At 40.4% G+C, this 21,548-nt stretch overlaps 1 protein-coding gene across 2 annotated transcripts in view; it reads right to left on the bottom strand.

Moving 5' to 3' along the window:
- The window catches only part of EXOC4 (exocyst complex component 4), a 798,914-nt gene that overhangs the window by 150,669 nt on the left and 626,697 nt on the right, over positions 1 to 21,548 (bottom strand). For both annotated transcript variants that reach the window (XM_069588401.1, XM_069588402.1), the window contains exon 13: positions 2,039 to 2,194. In XM_069588401.1, coding sequence (XP_069444502.1) covers positions 2,039 to 2,194 — 156 coding nt within the window. The remainder of the gene's footprint in view (positions 1 to 2,038; positions 2,195 to 21,548) is intronic.

Below are 21,548 nucleotides of genomic sequence, written 5' to 3'. Positions count from 1 at the left end.
TTAGTAAATTCTTATTTATTAAATAAAAAACGAGATGCTGCTAAACATCCTATGTCATGAGGGAAATACAAATGAAAACAATGAGATCACCAGACACTGGTAAGAATGTAATGTATCAAATCTGAAACACTGACAGCACCACATGCTGGCGAGGATATGGAGCAGTGGGAACCCCCATTTCCTGTTGGTGGGAATGTAGGAGGGGACTGCTACTTTGGAACAGTCTTGCAATTTCTTACAAAACTAAACATACTCTTGTCATACAATCTAACAGCCACATTTTTCTGTATTTACCCAAATGAGCGGAAAAAAGAGCTATCAAGCCACAAAATGACAGAGAAGAACCTTAAGTGCATAGGGCTAAGCAAAAGAAGCGAATACGAAAAGGCTACGTACTGTATGATTCCAACTATATGACATTCTGGAAAAGGCAAAACTACAGAGACAGAAAAGAAAACAGGGGTTGCCAGGGTTGGAGAGAAGGGCTGGATGAACAGGAGGAGCATAGAGGATTTTTAGGGCAGAGAACCTATTATTCTTAGTGAAACTGAAATTTACTTTAACCAGTGAATGCATACAATCACTAGACATTTCTCAACTCTTAAAATGTACAAGACAAAGACTGAACCCCAATGTGAACTACAGACTTCAGTTGATAAAATCAGCTTACCAGTTTTAACAAATGTAGCTCATTGCTGCAAAGTATTAAAAGTAGAGGAAACTGGGGGTAAGGGGGGTGAGGGGTCACATGGGAACTATGCATCTTCCACTCAATATTTTTAACAAACCTAAAACTGCTCCCTTATACAAATAAAAATCTATTAATTAAAAAAATACACATATATTCATACATATGTGTATTTTCTTGTATCATATATATATGTTTTCTTATATCAATGTAACTAGCTGACAAGTTTTTCTGAGATAATGTGAAATATAAGGAAGAAAACATAAATTGTTGTTGTTCAGTTGCTAAGTTGTGTCCAACTCTTTGCAACCCCATGAACTGCAGCACACCAGACTTCACTATAAGAACCTTTGTCGGCAAAGTGATGACTCTGCTTTTTAACACACTGTCTAGCTTTGTTATAGCTATTCTTCCAAAGAGCGAGCATCTTTTAATTTCTTGGCTGCAGTCACCATGTGCATTGATTTTGGAGCCCCAGAAAATGAAATCTGACAGTTTCCTCATTTTCCCCATCCCTTTGCCATGAAGTGATAGGACTGGATACCATGATCTTAGTTTTCTGAATGTTGAGTTTTAAGTCAGCTTTTTCATTCTCCTCTTTCACCTTCATCAAGAGGCATTATGTTAAATTATGGATGAACTTTTGAGTCTCATGATTTTGAGAAAGTTTTAAATGGCACTATAGCAATTTTTCATAATAAAATAGTAAAGATATGGCACCACAGTATACAAATACAGTTAACTTCATGAAGAGTAAAGGTCTATTTATCTACAGTTGCAGCCCACATTCTGAGAAGGAGATAAGCTCACAGCTCTGTGATGAGTTAAAAGTAAAATACTGGTCACTACTTCTTTTATTCTTTTTCTGATCTTTGCTTCTTTAAAGTGCTTTTACTTTTTTATTAATATTTATTCATTCACTTGGATAGGCAAAAAGACAATAAGAATAAATTTTATTTATTTTCATGTGACAAAATATTACCTCCACTTCTCCCCTACCTGACCACCAATTTACACAGCTCTAAAATGACACAGGTGAAAATATTTCACTGTGCCAGGCCAGCCATATGAAATTCAAGAGCGTCAACAGATTAGACCACATTTTCACTGCTAAAAAAACTACTTAAATTGTACAAAGGTCAATATTGTGTGATAAAGTTGAGAGACTTCACTTTTGTCAAAATACGTAGGGAACAATCAGAGATAAAGCACTGTATATGCACAAATGTGGGAAGCACATCCGCATTTCCACAAGGGTCACTTAAGTTTTATGAACTAAGGAGCATGTTAAGAACAACCGCTACATGTAACATATACGTACAAGGGCAAGGACTTTTTCAATGTTTTTACCTTATGAAATCTTCTTCCTCTTCCCTCTTTGACCTCAGCTGTTTGGGTTGAGCCATATTCATCCAGTTTGGTAGAGATTTCAAGAGCCTGCTGATATCATCATCTTTCGCCCAAGATGCACTGATGACAAGTTTTTCTTCAGACTGGACGATACCCCTGAACACAACCAACAGAAAAGAGACACTTCAGGACACTGCCTGGCTTCATTAGCATTTTCCATCTTTGTTGTTAGAAAAAGATGCCATGCTCATCTCTCTTATTAACCTAACCCATTATCCAGCTGGAGGCATGATATCCACTGATAGGTCACCTTTGTGGGAAACATCATTTCTAGATTCCATTCTTAGTTTCTTCATTGTTGAGTAATTGTGAAACTAATAATATTAATTAGCTCCCCTTATCCTAGTTAATCCCTAAGGATAAATAAAAGTGCATGGTAGGTCTTTTGGGGGTGGGGAGTGGGAAGGGATTCTTTCAAGAAAGATGTTGAACAAACAAAAAGTGGGTTAACCATAAAGACAGTGAAATTAAACAGTAACATGAATGATATCTGAAAGGTGATGGACGTGTTACAAAAGGTTGTTCTCTGACCTCTTGGTTTAAACTACCAGTTAGCTCTACTTGAAGATGTTTTTTGAATCATGGACACCCCTGTATTCAAAGCAAATCCACCATCACAGAGAAACCGTCTGCCCTTGATGTCAGGCAGAAAAAGTCTTTGATTACTGTTCTCTCTAGTGGGCTCTGACAAGTGACCTGGAGTGACAGGCTTCAAGTCCTTTAATAGGGCCCATGGGTGAGCTATTAACACTGCTCTTAACAAAACATACCTGGAAAGTCATCGTGAACACTCAATTCCAACTTAATTAAAAAGCTTCTCTTTCTGTTCAACATTTCTGTCACTGTAACTAATTTCAATGGTCTAAAAATCCTCCTCAGCAATTCTAGGTGACAGAATGGCATTTATTTATGAAAGGACTGCTAATTAGCTGGCAAGCCCTCTGAAGCTAAGAAGTTCTCTCCTCCATCACAGGCAGGAATTTATGTTGGTATAATGGCTATACTGAAGAACATGATGTCCTTCTAAATAATACAATATATACACAGTGTATATGCTTGGATCTATGAGAAAACCTCCTTTACCCAACAGACAATATATGTAGACAGAAGCTGCTGACACCTAAAAACCTTGACTCATGACAACCTTACTTGAGGTAACAAAATTCTGTGTTGCAGGGAGCAATACTGCCCTGGTTCTCTGAAAATAAACTAGAATAAAGAAGAGAACCATAGTTGATTTCTAGAATTCTCGCTCACCACAGCAAAAGGTTTCTAACAGTAACTGTGGTCAGCAATACAAAACTTAGATTACAGAATCTTCTTCCCTGAGACCTCTCAAATTACTCTGACTGGTCTCTTTGTTTGTTTTTTTTGTTATTTTCATGCATCTTCCTGCAATCTACATGGATTGATCCCACAAGATAACTTTATACTTTTATACATGGGGTGGTGTATTCAGTCTTACAGAACACACATCTATGCTACTGCATGTCAGAAGAATCCTCAACATTCTTTGGCATTCTTTTTACCTGTCTCGGATCAACTTCCTCTCTCCTTCCCTCTATGGCTGTCTTTTAAACCTTGGTCTTTTATCTCCTCATTGTTTGACCCCCACATTCTTCCCATCTGTCAAAGAAAGGAGGGGACCGAAGTAAATGCTTTCAAACAGCTCAACTCTTATCCTCCATAGAAATATATCCAAATCCGTTTCATCACCACTTACTCACAATAATTCCTCTACCTAGGCTCTTGGGGCTCCTTTCTCTGCCCCTCCTTCCAATGACCCCTCCCTTTCCTGCATATCTGGGGTCTCTCTCAATATATTCCTCAATCCCCTGTGTTTTATTTTTTAAATGAATGAATAACTGAATCTCTTTCCTGATGTAGTATTTCTCTCTAATAAAGCTTCTCTCCCTCCACATACACTGTTATCAAACGAATGTGGCCTTTACCCAGTCACTTCATTTTCTCACCTCTCATTTACCTTTTCTATTCCTGAAGTCTCCCTGTAGGATCTACTCTATGGTTTAACCCATCTGTTCCTTCTTGCAACTTTTTCAGTGATTTCTACTTCTAGATTTCCGGTTTAGCTCTTTTACAAACCCACTCGCTTCTTTCCTCTAAAATGTTCTGTACTTGTATCGTGGATTCCATCCTTACTTTATCCCTCTGAATCATTTTTAAGCAGAGATCTTAAAGTTCTTACGTGGCTCTGTATTTTCAGGAAGTTCTTTGGGGTTTCTCTGGTGGCTCAGATGGTAAAGAATCTGCCTGCAGTGCGGGAGACATGGGTTTGATCTCTGGGTCAGGAAGATCCCCTGGAGAAGGAGATGGCAACCTATTCTAGTATTCTTGTCTGGAGAATCCCATGGACAGAGGAGGAGCCTGGCTGGCTACTGTCCATGGGGTCGCAAAGAGTTGGTCATGACTGAGCCACTAACCCTTTCACTTTGGATTTCAAATGTCCTATTAGTTGCATTTTCCTTCTTTTTTCATGATGGTGGTTTGCCATTCAGGTCTGCAAGTTCTACCTCAGAGGGGCTTGACCTTTGCACGAATCCCACATTTTGCCCTGTGCTTTGGAGATGTCCCTATTAGATGAGCTGCATTCGCCTCTCCTGGATCCTATAAGTTTCACTACTTTCAAATAAGTTTTTAAGTTTTTTTTTCCTTCCTTATTCTGGCTTACAACTTTCTCCCCCTACATGAGTGGTATAAATTGAGGTCCTTACTTGCACACGTCACACGTATAGGATTCTGATTTCTTTTAGAGGTCACTTTTTCCCTTGGACTGAAAGGAGATCAAACCAATCCATCCTAAAGGAAATAAGTCCTGAATACTCATTGGAAGGACTGATGTTGATGCTGAAGTTCCAATGCTTTGGCCAGCTGATGTGAAGAACTAACTCATGAAAAGACCCTGATGCTGGGAAAGATTGAAGGCAAGAGGAGAAGGGGACGGCAGAGGATGAGATGGTTGGATGGAATCACTGGCTCAATGGACGTGAGTCTGAGCAAGCTCCACAAGTTGGTGATGGACAGGGAGGCCTGGCATGCTGCAGTCCATGGGGTTGCAAAGAGTCAGACACAACTGAGTGAGTGAACTGAACTGAACTGAGGGAAGCCTGGCATGCTACAGTCCAAGGGGTCGCAAAGAGTCAGACATGACTGAGCAACTGAACTGAACTTTTCTCCTGGGAGTAGGGTGGCTTATTCCCAAGCACAAAGTTTTCCTAGTCTCATATATGGGTGGAAAGACCCCATACATAACTCCTGCACAGATAAACTTCCAGGCCATGTAGGTGTTAATATGCTAGCCCCTATTGGGTCTTCACCTCTGCTATGATCTGAATGTTTGTGTCCCCCTGGAATTCACATGTTGAAATCCTACCACCGCTGTCACAGTATTAGGAGGTAACGCTTTTAGGAAGTGATTAGGTCATAAGGGTGCAGCCCTCATAAATGGAATTAGTGGCTTATGAAAGAGATTCCACAGAGTTCCCTAGCCCCTTCCTCCAGGTGGTAATACAATAAACAGGCTGCAAACCAGAAGAGGGCCTCTCCTGACGCTTCTGGCACTTTGATCTTGAACTACAGTCTCCCGGACTGTGAGAAATAAATTTCTGTTGTTTATAATCCATCCAGTCTGTGGTATTTTATTATAGCAGCCCAAACAGACAAAGACTACCTCTGGATGTGGTCCTCATACATTGGTGGGGCTCTCAACTGCAACATTTGCTTGTTGTGATGACTTTTAGTTTCTCTTTCATTTAAGGCATGTGGAGAATTCTTTCTTTTGAATTTGGCTACATATTTCAAATATATTTTTAAAGTCATGTATTTTTATCTTGACTTTCTATGTGTTGGAGTAGGAAAGGGGTTTCCTAAATATACCCACTCCACACTTTTAAATAAAGTCAAAATTCAGTATTAAGTCAAAATTCAGTATTAAATCAATTGAAGTCAGGGTTCTAAAACTACTGTTCCCCAGGAACTGTTCTACCAACCCATGTGCATGTTCTACCTTACACTATGATTATTGAGAAGCATCTGATACTTTTGACTATTCCTTTTTTAAAATAATACTCCTTTGGTATCCATGTCATTATCCCTCCTAAGTTCATTCTTAGCCAAACCAAGGGCTCTTTTCCTCTGTCCCTACTTTAAATATTTGATTCCATAGCATTCTGGTTGTGCCATTTGGGCAATCTCATCTTCTTGCCAGACCCAACCCATCAGTATTCCAGGGACTCCCAAATTAATATTTTCAGGGCTGCCCTCTCTTCTAAGTCTCGGATCAGCATATACAAAGGCTAACTGGAGAATTCTACTTAAAAGTCCTACAAGCAATTTAGATTAAACTGAGTCAAAAGAGCTCATTTATTATCCACCCTTCCCTGTCCCACTGAACACCTAGTATTCCCTACTTTGATCGACAGACCAACCATATGTCCTGCTATTTGAGTCAGAAACTTGCAGTCATCCTCATCACCCATAGACACCACATCCTGCTGATTTCATGTTCTTAGTATCTTATAATCCCATGGACAGAGGAGCCTGGTAGGCTGCAGTCCATGGGGTTGGGAGTCGGACACAACTTCACTTTCACTTTTTACTTTCATGTATTGGAGAAGGAAATGGCAACCCACTCCAGTGTTCTTGCCTGGAGAATCCCAGGGACGGGGGAGCCTGGTGGACTGCTGTCTATGGGGTCGCACAAAGTCGGACACGACTGAGGCGACTTAGCAGCAGCAGCAGCAGTATAAGTCTGCTGTCTCCTGACTAGATTCACTGCCCTTCACCTACATGCAGACCTTCATCACTTTTCACTTGGACTTGGCCGTGACCTTATAACTGGGTGTCTTGCCTGGAACTTCAAGACCATCAGTCCAATTTATCACTTTCATTGGAAGGGTCATTTCTCTAAAACTATACAAATGCAATCCTGTTTTCTCCTTCTTAGAAGTCTTCACTGATTCCTAATTCTAATACCAAGTCCAAACTTAGCAAGTCATGAACATCTACCTTTTCAACTTCATCTCCTACTACTGCTTTCCTCTTTTGTCTATTCACTACTCCCAGTCACAGCTTCCCTGGTGGCTCAGATGGTAAAGAATCTCTGCAGTGCAGGAGACCTGGGTTTGATTTCTGGGTCAGGAAGATCCCCTGGAGAAGGGAATGGCAACCCACACCAGTATTCTTGCCTGGAGAATCCCCATGGACAGAGTAGCCTGGTGGGCTACAGTCCATGGAGTTGCAAAGAGTCAGACATGACTGAGTGACTAACACACACACACACACACACCCCCAATCAAATCCCTGCCTGTGTTGGCTGAATATCCCATCCACAGTCAGAATTTGAATGTTTTCTGAATGCTTCCTGCTTATGTGTATCATCTCTGCCTAGAGAACTTTTTTCCATCTTACTTATTTGCCTCTACTGATCAAACATTACATCAGCTTTTCCCTTGAGACAATTGAGTCCTTTCATTTGTGCCTTATCACCCTTTACTGGGGCTTTCAATCTTGACTGCATCTGTGCATGCACGCTAAGTCACTTCAGTCTTGCCCAACTCTTTGCAAACCTAACGACTATAACCGTCAGGCTCCTCTGTCCATACGATTTTCCAAGCAAGAATACTGGAGTGGGTTGCCATGCCCTCCTCCAGAAGATTTTCCCAACCCAGGAATTGAACCCTTGTCTCTTATGTTTCCTGCATTGGTAGGAGGGTTCTTTACCATTAGCACCATATGGGATGCCCTGGGGAGCTTTAAAAATATTACTAGATGTCTGGGCCACATCTAAAACCTAGTAAACCAGAGTCTCTGGGGATGGCATGTGGGCATCAACATTTTTAAAAGTGTCCCAGGTGATTCTAGTGGGCATTCCAAGGTGAGAACCACTACCTCCCACATACCTCTGCTCTCACTGGTCCTACCACACTTCTTTACAAGCTAGTCTCCCTTACTAGATGATGGCTTCTCTGAGGACAGAGTTGATTCCTCATTAGCTGCTGTGCACCCAGTGCCATGCACAATACCTGGTATTTGGAAAGTGTATAAGAACTGAACTGGACATAAAAATAAGCCCTCTTCAGTTTTAGGAATCTTGGGTAACTGATTAAGTTAAAACCATGGTAGTGGTTTTCCTTTTCTCTTTCTCTGCACCAAATGACTCAGGTGAGCCATCAAACCATCTGGCATTCTGACCAAAGTATAGATCATTCTGCTATGCTCTCACTATACCTCTGTGAATTCAACAAAAATTAGAATAATGAATAGGAGTGTATCCCCCTCGTGAAAGAAAAAATAAAAAGTCCAGCATTAAAAAGTCCTGACTCACAAGACAAACGAGCCAAGGAGTAATTACTGTCAAGCCTTCCCTTTCCACTCCACTTACTCCTACATGGCCTATTACTGGGAAGTTGCCTCAAAGCCTCACTTTCTCTGGGAGGACCTTGTTAACTGTGTCAGCCTACAGTATTTTCCCCTTTGGAAAGCAAATGAACAAAACCCCTTCTTTTCTACTTACAATTTATAACCTCATAGCTAGGACTTTGTCCTACACAATGGGTTGGTCAAATTATATGATCTGCATGTCAGATCTGCTTCACCTGCTAATTTCCTATGTGTTATAAAAGCTGTGAATAGTGCTGATCTTTTCAATGCTTTTTTAAAATCTAAAGACAATGATTTTGTGACATATGGAAATTACATAAAGGTTAAATTTCAGATTTATTTAATCTTTATGTAATTTCTATGGAATCTAGAAAGATGGTACTGATTAATTTATTTGCAGGCAGCAATGGAGAAACAGACATAGAGAACAGACTTATGAATGCAGGGAGAGGGGAGGAAAGGGTGAGATGTATGGAGAGAGTCACATGGAAACCTGCATTACCATATGTAAAATAGACAGCCAAAGGGAATTTGCTGTATGATTCAGGGAACTCAAATAGCGGCTCTGTATCAACCTAGAGGGGTGGGATGGGAAGGGAGATGGGAGGGAAGGGATATATGCATACCTATGGCTGATTCATGTTGATGTTTGACAGAAAACAACAAAATTCTGTAAAGCAATTATCCTTCAATTAAAAAATAAACTTTTTTAAAAAGTTAAATGTCAGTGTCCATATTTATTAAGAGCTATGGTTGAGTGGTTCAATTCCTCTCATGCCCACATTACAAATCAAAATTCTGTTCTACAGACTTAGAAGCCCAAACCCAGCATAGTTTTTCAGCATGTAAATCTTTGAGCCCATCCACAATGGCCCCCATCTGTTCCCAGGTTCAGGGAAAAGGCTGGGTCTATAGGCATGAGATAGTACTGTACATTTTCAAGACCTAGACTTTTTCATTTTAGCACTGGTTGGAATGAAAAAGTATCGCTTAGTGGGATACTATGTTAAAAGTACTCATACTATTTACTTATGTATTTTTTAAAGCCTGGTTTAATTCAATAGTACAGTATTATATTACTGTCTTCACTAATATTCATATATCCTGTCTTATTAAAAAACAGTAATCCAAATTAACAAGCATGCTAGCCACCTATATAATGCCCTCAACCATAAATTATTAATTCATATTGTAATGAACATCAATCCCAAAAGCAATTCCAAATATCCTAATTTGAAATATTAGCATTGATTAGCAACATACGATTACCCTAAGGGGAATTTTTCATTCAAATGGCAAAGTTCCCATCTTGACCAACTGCATTACTTTATAATTCTGTCATAATGGTACTATGTGGGTGACACAATTCTAGGACATATCCAAACAGCCTCCAAAGAGGAGAACTAAATTTACAACAATTACTCCACAAGAGGGGTAGGGTTAATCACCACTACCAGAACTATAATCTACTGATTAATTCACAGCTCAATGGGCCACAGACAGAGCCATCTGTGTAGCTATTTGTACCTGTTCCCAGGAGGAAGAGGAAAAGAGGTATACCTCTTGGAACAGGCGAGGGGGCTGCCATGGGAAGAGTCCACCCTCTAGACACAGCTGAGTGAATTTCATTCAGAAAACATCTGCTGGTGTCGACTGGCTCCGACGTGCACTGCTTCCTCACTGGAACAGTTGAGAAGTACACATGTGCCTGGTCCCCGGACACAGCTGGGGTGCTGAGTCTTTCATTAGGTAAACAAGCAGGGGCAGGTGGGGCTAATTGGATTCAACTGTTTGGTGACAGCCTGGGCAGGATGTTTGCTTTCCCAGACTGAATCTTTCAGACACTTTAAAAAACACTAGAAGCCAAGCTGGAGAAATGAACCCCATCAAGGCTGGCCCGAATGAAGCCACTATGGTCGATTTTCGACCACGAATGACTGGACCTGTAGCAGATCAAGCTGCAGAGCGACCTCCAGCAACTCGGCGATCGTGACAATGAACGCAGAATGCAGAGCTGGTACTACGCCGCTGAGTTAAATCAAGCAAACACAAAAGCAGATGCAGAACCAAAGATTCTCTTCAGAAAAGATGGAGCAGAATAAATAGGAAAAGAGCAACATCAGGTTGTCTCTCATATCACACGCAATGCTGCTCAGAGAGCTTTATGATGGTGTGTATCTCCGCCTTGGAATTGTAACTCACGAAACATCTGATAACTCTAGAGGTGGGTGATGGGAAGGAAACAATCTTAAGAGGACCCAGGGGAAAAGACTTGAAATTTCAGAGCTTACTGAAATTATTTAGGGGATAGTTTAATAACAACCTTTAAATAGATAAGCTCTCACATGAAGGGTCACGACTGTTTGATACTTTAAAAACCAAGAAAAATAATTATAACACAGTGGACCAAGAATACAAAATCTGCCTCAACTGTCAGGGTTCAGATGTTTTTTTTTAATGATAAGCCAATTTAAAAATAAATATAAAGATCTTTATAAAAAGATCTCAGACCAGGTAACTCCCAGTTTCCACCCTAAATGAACCTGTCTTTCTGATCTGAAACATTATTTGAGTTTCCCATTTCCTCTTCTTTGGGCTGTAGAGCCAGTCTTAGCTTCTCATGCACGTACAACCACTTGCTTACTTTGGGACCTTAGCCATGGTATGAACCTTTCTGAACCTCTGTTTCTTCACTTGTAAGGTTGGGAGAATCTAATCTTGAGAACTGTGACTGACAAAATGAGTAGATAACTATGGAGTCCTTGCACAATGACCGTGTACCTTCGCAAGCGTGTATTTCCATTCTAGTCTGGGTCCTTATTACTTTGCTTCAAAGTGACTGCAACTGACTCCTCCTTCATCGTGAGTTAGGTGGGGGAAATTAAGACTGGCTGCTTGCTAGGGAACTCCTGGGACATCTAGTTAGAAGAGCAGTATCTGTACTTGACAGGAAAGCAGTTGATGGGCACAAGAATATCGGGCTTCCCAGGTGGCACTAGTGGTAAAGAACCCACCTGCCAACGCAGGAGACATAAGAGATGCATGTTTTATCCCTGGGTGGGGAAAATCCCCTGGAGAAGGGAATGGCAACCCACGCCAGTATTCCTGCTTGGAGAATCCCACGGACAGAGCAACCTGGTGGGCTTCAGTTCACAGGGTCGCAAAGAGTTGGACATGACTGAAGTGATTTAACAAACCCACAGAAAAGTAAAGTTATTCACTTGATCAATAAACATGAGGGAAAGGCCTGTATGCAGATATCATGCTAAATGTTGGGACAATTATGTGGAAAAAAGACACAGTAACTTGCTTCTAGAACTCCAGAATTCAGATCAGTAACACATACAAGAATCACTTTGGGGACATTTTAAAACTACTCTTGCCCAGGTCCAGGATTCTGTGAGCCTTATGTGAGAAATCCAGGTGGTGTGTTTTAAAATCTCCTCAAATAACTTGTGAGTCCACAGTGTTTGAGAGAGAAAGACATGTAAACCAAAAATACATCAAATAACACATGATAAAAGTCTTAAATTATAATACAGCTGGATAAATATTGAAACTGTTATGCCTAATAAGTTATAGGAGCACATAATAAAAGCTCTCATTTGCTGACTGCGCTCTGTGAATCAGATACTGTACATATTTTTATAAATCTTTATAATCTCTTCACTATTTAATGAAAATGAATGTATCAGTGGTAGATGAGCCAAGAATAGGGGACATAGCATAGGTTTAAGAGGCAAACGAGAAGACAGGCTAGCTGACTAGGGTTCCCTGGCACAGCCCTTGGCTCTTCTGAGGTTCAGAGTCAGTTAGCTGGCAAAGACAGTGAGACCAGCTCAATTAAACTCTCATTCCTGTAGGACCCTGGCATCTTTTCGCACAGCAAATCCACAGGGTTTCACAAACCATGGTGTCTAGTTTCTGCTACTTGGCACAATGTAGCCATTGAGAGCTTCTGAAGACACTACTTTGATTAGAGAGGATAGGTCATCCACTTCCTGAATACCCATGATGGTGTTCCTGTACTTAACATGGGAAGTTTAAAAGAAGAAAAACCTTTTCTGCTCATTCTTAACTATACTGACCACCCCAGCCATTTTCATTTCTCATCCCCTTCCCATGCATCACATCCATCCATGCTTCCCTACTGCTTGCTCATCCTCTTCGGTCTGTTAGGAACTTGCTCCTTCATGAGATAAACATCTTGAAGCCCCACAAGGTGTCCAGGCTTGTGCCAGAGCTGGCTTCTGCCATTGCTGATGGTAAGTGCACCTCCATGCCACTCATGCCTCGGTATGAGTTCTCAGGCCTCCATGGAGAAGTGGTGAAAGGTGGGCTCTGGGGTTGGTTCCACCTTCTCCTAATAAAAACATGCCTGTGTCCTGTATCAACTGATTCTTCAAGATTAGAAGATGTTTTATTTGTATTTTCTACCAGGCCCAACACAATGCAGGAAGGCCCAGGAATTTGATTAATGAGCTGATGTGCAATTGGAATAGACAAACTTTACAAAAATGATTTTCCATCTTCAAGTGACTATTTGGGGGCACACGAGCAGCTGCTTGTGCCTTAGGACAAAGAGGATGATAAAGGGAGAGAAACACTCAGCTTGCAAGTAGCAGACCAACAGACTGGCTGCCTGTCACTAATGCAGTATAAATGCATGCTCAGTCGCTCAGTCGTGTCTGACTCTCTGTGACCCCATGGGCTACAGTCTGGCAAGCTCCTCTGTCCATGGGATTTCCCAGCAAGAATACTGGAGTGGGTTGCCATCTCCTCCTCCAGGGGATCTTCCCCATCCAGGGATCGAAACCCTGTCTCCAGTGACTCCTGTATTGGTGGGTGGATTCTTTACCACTGAGCCACCTGGGAAGCCCCTCACTAATGCAGAGGACCCAAGAATTCACAGCTGAGTTCTCTTTTAAGACTCAAGAGCTGTGACTAAGTAAGAAGTAGACTTCTAGTCCTCATCTCCCTTTTAGGAAACCTTTTTATCCAAAGCATATAACATGACATCAGCATACATAACAGGCTTTCTCTCCAGAGTGAAGGGCTTAGAGAAAGGTGAGATGTTTTTGACCCTTCCTTAGATCTCCAAACTCCCAGTGGTACACTTGGGTTCTCAGGGCAAACCTGGAAAACACTCCAGCTCTCAGCAGAGGGCATTGTGAGCTTATGGATCAGATTCTTTCTGTAAAAGATATCTGCTGAGAAAGAATCCGATTGCGATATTTCCCCGCTCCCTTCCTCCTTCCCCAATGTTATATCACTTTGGATCATTTGAATTGTATATGGCTTTCTATTTAAGTCAGCCATTTGCTGGCAGCAAAACTAGAACATTTCCTGTTTTTCCTCTCACTGTAATCAGGATTTGGCTGTCCAAATTAGGACTGCCCTAATTACTCCTCAGCAGGTGCCAGTCTGGGGGAGGGCAACACGTGGGAAGAGAGGAAGTAAGGACACTTTACATCTTCAGACTCACACACTAAGGAAACACTTTCTTCCGAGCCTGGAAAGCCTGATTAAGTGACAGGTAACAGGCACCACGGGGTTCTGTGTTGTGTGTGTGAGCGCGCTGTTGTGTAACAACCACGTAAACGATTTTCTATTTAATCCCTGGCAAAGCTTCACAGAAGTACTTTTCCGAACCCTGAGAGAAATTCAGCAACTGCGGTAGACCATGACAGAGAAGACTCTGAAGAGGAAACGACGTGATCGTGGGCACCAGTAAGTCGACACCATGCCAGAGAATTTGGCCAGGAAGGACACCAAAATGATATAGGCCCTCGGGAGAAGGAATCACGATACCTGTTGACCACAAGATACCAAGAACCAAAAGTGATGGGTATTTTCCAAGAGAAAAGCATTGCATTGGCCAAAACGTGAATTCGGATTTTTCCACAGGATGGCATGGAAACATCCGAACGAACTTTTTGGCCAACCCAGTAGTATAATAGATTGGTGCATTGTTTGGATGAAACGGTGAACTATAAATGACAGAAATCATTCCTGCGAGAAGGATAGAGCATGGTGAACAAAACTATCTGTGAGCCTGCCTAAAGCCAGTTACTATATTTGTTGCACTGAATCCAACCCCCAAACACAATTTTAGCAATGTTCATTCTTTCTCTCCTGCATTGATAATTTTCCTTTTGTCCTAAATAATTTCCTTAAAATATAAACATGCACTTATTTTTATTTAAAATAACAGCTAAAACAATTAAAAAACCCTTCATGCGGTCTCAATTCCCCAGCTATCACGACATCTCTCTGTTTCCTTTCACAGCAAAACTCACTGTAAAATTTCTGCCTATATTTACAAGTTCTCTACTCCCAGATTCTTTTTTAAGTCCCTATCAATCCAGGTTTCCCATCTATAAGTCCATAGAAACAACTCTTGTGACAATCAGGAATAGCCCCGTGTTCCATTTATCACTCAAAGATGAGTTCTAACACGATCCCAGAGCAGCACTGGGCCCAAGGATCCCTCCACCCCTTTGCTTGGTTTCCTGGACCCCATACTGTCTTCATCTTCCTCCCACTTCACTGATGGTTGCTTTCTCAGTCTCCTTTGCTGGTTTCTCCTCATCTTACAAACTGCTTAAATTCCACAGTCCTTTTCTCTGTCATAGTAATACTCAATCCCCTAGAGATTTCATGTAGTCCATAGTTTTAAATACCATTTATATACCCTATTTATATGTTGGTGGCTGAGAATACCTATCTCCAGGGCAGACTTCTTTCCTTTTGATACATATATCCAATTGCCCATCCCATATCTCCATGTGATTGCCTAATACACACTCCAAATTGAAATCTTATCTACTGCCCCCAAACCTGACATGTTCTCCATCTCAATAGTGGCAACTCTGACTTTTCACCATTTAAATGAAAAATCCTGAGTCATTTTTGAAAACTTTCTTTCTCTCACACTCTATCCAGTCTGGGAGGGAGTTCTGTTGGCTGGCCCTTACAAATACAGTCGATCTTTGAGCAATGCAGGGGTTGGGGCACTGACTTCCGGCACAGTTAAAAATCCATATACTATTTCTGTCTCAAAAACCAAACATTGATTAGTGACTCACCCAGGGGCAGGAAACTGAAACAGTCTGGACAGAATCAGGACCCAAACCCTGTTTTTTGATTCCACATGCTGGAATCAAACACAAACTTTCCCCCACACTTAAAGATGTGCAGAATGAAAATCCAGGTACTGTATTTATTGAAAAAAATGTGCATATTAGTAGCAGACCCATGCAGTAGAAACTTGGGCTGTTCAAAGATCAACCATGTATTCAGAATTCAAGCAGCTCTCACCCCCTGTGCTGCTGCTAACCAGTATGAGCTGCAATCCTCACCTGGATGACCACAACAGGCCCTCAGCCTCCATGCTTCCATCTGTGTAACCCCTACAGACTATTCTCAGTACTTATATTTTAAAATAAAAATTAGACCATATCTGCTTGTAGGCACAGCTCTTGCAATGGCTCCTGTTTTAATCAGAATAGAAGTCAACAGCCCTGCAGTGGCCTACAAGGCCCTACGCGGCCTGGCCCTCTGTTCCCTTTCGGATATCTTTCTAGTTCCTTCCTGCTCAGTTTACCCCAGACACGCTGGCCTCCATGTTGGTTCTGGAAAGTGTCATGTGTAGTCATGCTTGAGGGCCTCTGTCCTTTGCCAGGGCATTCTTTCCAGATAATCTTCTCTAACTCCCCAAACTCCTTCCAGTCTTTTATCAAACTTCAACATGACAGGGCCTACTGGGGCACCCTACTGAAAACTGCAGCCTTCTTCTCCTATATCCCAGGGGCTATTGACTCTACTCCATTTACCCCTGCAGGGCTTACTATTTTCTAAAATTCTTTATGGATTTATGTATTCTATTTATTGTATATCTCCTCTCTACCATCTCCAACAGAGTATAAACCTTATGAAAGCAGTATATTTTCTGTTTGGTTCACTGCTGTATCTACAAATCCTGGGATAAGTACTCAATGATCATTCATTAAATGAATGAAATTCTAGAGACCAAGCAAATGAACTGTTTTAAGGATCAAGTAATTAACTGTGTCAAAAGTAACTGAAGTTAAATAATATTTTGATAGGTTTAATAAATTCAGGCAAGAACCTTGGGGCACAGAAATAATTCAAAGCATAGACTCATAGAACCACTGCTGATAATCTTAGATGTATCCTGGCAGATAAAAAAATTCCTGAGAACAAATGCCCTGATGTTCATAAAGGAAGGTAAATTACAGAAATTGGGTAAGTTTGGAACTATAGACAAAAATTCTAGAATAGATTATTAATGATGGTTTGTGAACAATTAGGAGGTGGTACTCCCTAGGAGACAGGAAGATCTCACAATTAAACAAGTAACATGACTTTGTTCCTTTCCCAACTGGGTATGTCACTGACTTGCATGAAGAAATGGTAAAATTTTGCTCAAAGTCAAGAGACTTTGTTTCTAAGATGGAGCATTCTTAACAAAATGTCTGGCAAAGCAGGAGGTGATGAATCCTAAAAGTGAAGGGCTGAGAGGATTCCAGAACAAAGAACCAGGTACTGTCTACTGCTGTCTTCTAATGCCCATCATGGAGATATAGAAAGAAGGGTTAGCTGCATTATAAGGATCAGAACCGGAAGGACACTAGTAAGAAATCTAAGTCTCTTATAGGATGCATGATGAAATATAGGGGCATTGATCATGGATGGCAGTAAAGGTAATCTTTGCCATCATCATCACTGTCATTATCAGAATAATATGAATAGCTAATCATTTGGGAGGGGGCTTACTATTTCGCTAAGACAGCTCTAAAAAGTTGACATTTTCAAAACAATCCTATGAGAGAAGAACTATTATTTTCTCTTTCTGTAGATGAGAAAAGTAAGGCACAGAGAGGCTGAGTAACTCGGTTCAAGGTCAAAGCTAATAGATGACAAAACTGGTATTGAAATTCAGGCCCCAGAGACTGCTCTTGAGCTATAGTCCAGGGTTTATAGTGAGAAAAACATATGAACCCCTGAAGCACTGACTAGTATATGGACATCAATCTCAACAGAAGTCTTGAGAGATATACAGTGCAAAGTTGTTAATTTAGCCCTGTCCTGTCAAACATTTTTTAAATGACATAGGCAAAGAAACCAAAAGATTGCTTATAAAATCAAGAATGACATGGAATTTAGAGGAATAGCTATGATTATTTTGATGACAGAATTAGGATTCAAAAATATCTCAATAGACTGAAATGATGAGCTAAAAATAACATTAAGTCCAATGGCTACATGTGAAATCTTGAATTTAAGTTAAAAAAAAATTTCCTTCAAATACAGCTTAGAAAAGATAAGGCCAATTTCAGCTAGTATTTCTTCTTACACTTTCCTACCCTCTACAGCCAGACAGTGACCATGTCCTACAAATTCACCCCCTCATGTCTCTTGGTCTGCCCCTTCCCCTCCATTTCCCCCACGTCCCCTCTAATTCAGGCGCTCTGCCTCTCTCCACTACACCTCCACACTCTTGCCTTTCCAATCCATCATCTTACTCAAGCTCAGAAGCACAGGTCTGCTCTGGCACTCTGTGTTTATTCATCTTCAGCGGTTCCCACTACCTAACTTTAAAAGGTCAAGTTCCTTGAACCTGGTATTCAACAGCCTCTATTTTGGCTTGGCCATCTTTTCCAAAACCCAAATATTCATCATTTGCTCATCCTTTTCCTGCTCTTCCCTACCTTCTTGACACTGTTCTGGTTCCTTCATTCCTTCAGCCCCTTCAGCTTAAATCCTGTCTAAATCCTCCTTGTTTTAGGGACTTCCCTGGTGGTCTAGTAGCTAAGACTCTGCATACCCAATGCACGCAACGCAGGGGTCCCAGGTTTGATTCCTGGTCAGAGAACTACATCCTGCATGCCACAACTAAGAGTTTGCATGCTGCAACTAAAGATGCAGCCAAATAAACAAATATGTTTAAAATCCTACGCATTCTTCACAAGTCCAAGTCTGTGTCTTTCTTTTCCTCTGTAATTTCTTCTTCCCTAGAGCATGTCGTCATTGCCTATCTTACCGTATTTTCCATCATAAATTGATGCTGTGGGTATACATGCCTGCTTTCTTTGTCTCCTAGTTTCCTTTCTATGCTTTACCAAAAATGTAAGCTCATTAAAGATATAACCTGCAAGTGACTACTTTAGTCCTGCACATTCACACGCAATGAAGGGTGTGTTTCAGTACTGGGTCCTACAAAAAGAAGGCACTGGTTTTGCTGAAGTATGAGAGCACATCTGGAACACTGGGCTCAGAGCGGAGTGCTCCTTTTTTAAGATAGACACTGCCAGGCTAATGGCAATGAAGAAAGAAGAGTAGGATGGTTTGTGGACCCAGGATGTATCAGAAACCAAGGATGTTCAGTCTGGAGTGAAAAAACCAAAACTACTAAATGGACCATGACAGTCATCTTCACGTATCTGAAGGGATGTTCACGTGTAAGGATGAAACTGATTTGGGAACACTCCAGGAACAAGAACTATACTCAGTCTGAGTATCATTTCAAAACAAGAATGTTCAACAGTGATCACTGTGCTCTGAGGATTTAGTAAGCTATACAATCTCCATTATAATTAATACTCATTGGCATTACTATTTGTTAGAAATTATGGGTTGCCCTTAATGAAATATAAGAAAGAGAAGACATACCTTGCTTTAAAAAAAAATCTTAAAATTGAATGCCACTTAAAGTAAATGTAAAAATTGATTTTTAAAATGTTTTTTGACTGTCATTTGGTTAATGTGACATTGGTACAACCATTATGGAATTTGGTTTTGTAAAGTTGAAAGTACAACTTTGGTCCAGAAATTCCACTCCTAGACAACTAACTGACAGCAACTAACAAGGGCAATGGCTTTTAAAATTTTTATGTGTATCTCTTAAAGGAATTTGGAAAAACTGTATTCTCTCCCAAATTTTAAAATTGAAATTTAGGGTATTTCTTTCTTTTTTTAAGCATGAGTTCAATGGTTATAAAATACATAATTTTTGGCACATTATAAAGACTATTTTTGGGGGCTCCAAAATCACTGCAGATGGTGATTGTAGCCATGAAATTAAAAGACGCTTACTCCTTGGAAGAAAGGTTATGACCAACTTAGATAGTATATTGAAAAGCAGAGATATTACTTTGCCAACAAAGTTCTGTCTAGTCAAGGCTATGGTTTTTCCAGTGGTCATGTATGGATGTGAGAGTTGGACTGCGAAGAAAGCTGAGTGCCGAAGAATTGATGCTTTTGAACTGTGGTGTTGCAGAAGACTCTTGAGAGTCCCTTGGACTGCAAGGAGATCCAACCAGTCCATCCTAAAGGAGATCAGCCCTGGGTGTTCAGTGGAAGGAATGATGCTAAAGCTGAAGCTCCAGTACTTTGGCCACCTCACGCGAAGAGTTGACTCACTGGAAAAGACTCTGATGCTGGGAGGGATTGGGGGCAGGAGGAGAAGGGGATGACACAGGATGAGATGGCTGGATGGCATCACTGACTAGATAGATGGACGTGAGTCTGAGTGAACTCCAGGAGTTGGTGATGGACAGGGAGGCCGGGTGTGCTGCGATTCATGGGGTCTCAAAGAGTCGGACACGACTGAGCGACTGAACTGAACTGAACTGAAATACTGATACTTTAAATCACTATTTTAAGTGTAACCAATAGAATCTCAGTACCTTAGGGATTTGCTATCCAACACAATACATTTAAAATATATGAAAATAAGCTTGTAGTTCAGCTGATAAAGAATTTGTCTGCAATGTAGAAGACACTGGTTTGATTCCTTCGTTGGGAAGATCCCCTGAAGAAGGGAACAGCTACCCAATCCAGTGTTATGGCCTGGAGAATTCCATGGACAGAAGAGCCTGTCAAGCTACAGTCCATGGGATCACAAAGAGTTGGACACAACTAAGTGACTTCATTATTATTAATGGTTAAATACTTTTCATTTTTCTCTTTGAAGTATTATTTCTATTTCATTTCCTCACCAAGTTTTATCCTAATGGAATATATCTTAATGCTCAAAATTATTTTATTATTAATCTATTTATAGTTTTCTGCAAAAAAGTTCATCTAATTAAAAATCTAAAAATTTAAATTAAAATTTTATTTATCAAGATACTAAATGTTAACATATTTTTGTTTGATGTGCCATTAGAACTATCACTTGTATATCACAATTATACAACTGAGTATAACATATATGTTGATTATATGTATGATTTTAACCTAAATGTATTAACATTCTTGATGAATAATTACTGAACAACAAAAAAATATTACTGGGAGTACATCTTTCAGTGAAATGACTTTTTTTTTGTTCATATAACTGTGGATAAATATTATTTATTATTGGAGTTAAGGAGGTTAAGCATTAATCTGTGTTATATCCCTTGGCCAGATTAATCTTCCCTAAACACTGCTTCCTGGCTTACTTATAATGGCTCCTTATCATCTACTATTCAACAACTAAATTTCCAAGTCTTCTTTTTGAAGACCCTTTGTTATATGGTCTTACTTTTCCTATTCAACATTATTTCCTACTATCTTCTTTTAGGAACTCTGTTCCATTCAGACCTCTCCCTCCTCAACCATCCATGTGAGTATCAGATAACTATGCTTTTGCTGATTCTTTATCCCTGAAATGCTCCTATTTCTTCTTTCCACCTCCCTAATCTCATACATCTTTCTAAGGTTCTGAATCTCTCACCTTCTCTGAGATTTCTCTTGACTCCAGCCTGTCACTCTCTTTAATGTTTGCTTCCTTCTGCTTTTACAGGCTCTAGTGTACAAGGAATACCTGATGCTATGCTATACTGTCTATCCTTAATTATATAGCACATAAAATTTAGTATTTGATAATACATTCTTTTCTCCCCTAATTGTTTCAGGTCTTGTCAACCAGACCATAATTTGTTCCTATTATTAGCTTTTTACAAGAAGTGCTATGATCTTTTCCACAAGCTCAAAGAGAATTTTGAACTCAGAAGAAAGAAATCAGGAGGAAAACGAAAGG

Source organism: Ovis canadensis, chromosome 4 (genome assembly GCF_042477335.2).
Source record: "Ovis canadensis isolate MfBH-ARS-UI-01 breed Bighorn chromosome 4, ARS-UI_OviCan_v2, whole genome shotgun sequence".
In the NCBI taxonomy this organism is placed as follows: Eukaryota; Metazoa; Chordata; class Mammalia; order Artiodactyla; family Bovidae; genus Ovis; species Ovis canadensis.
This window is presented reverse-complemented; position numbering and strand designations above follow the sequence as displayed.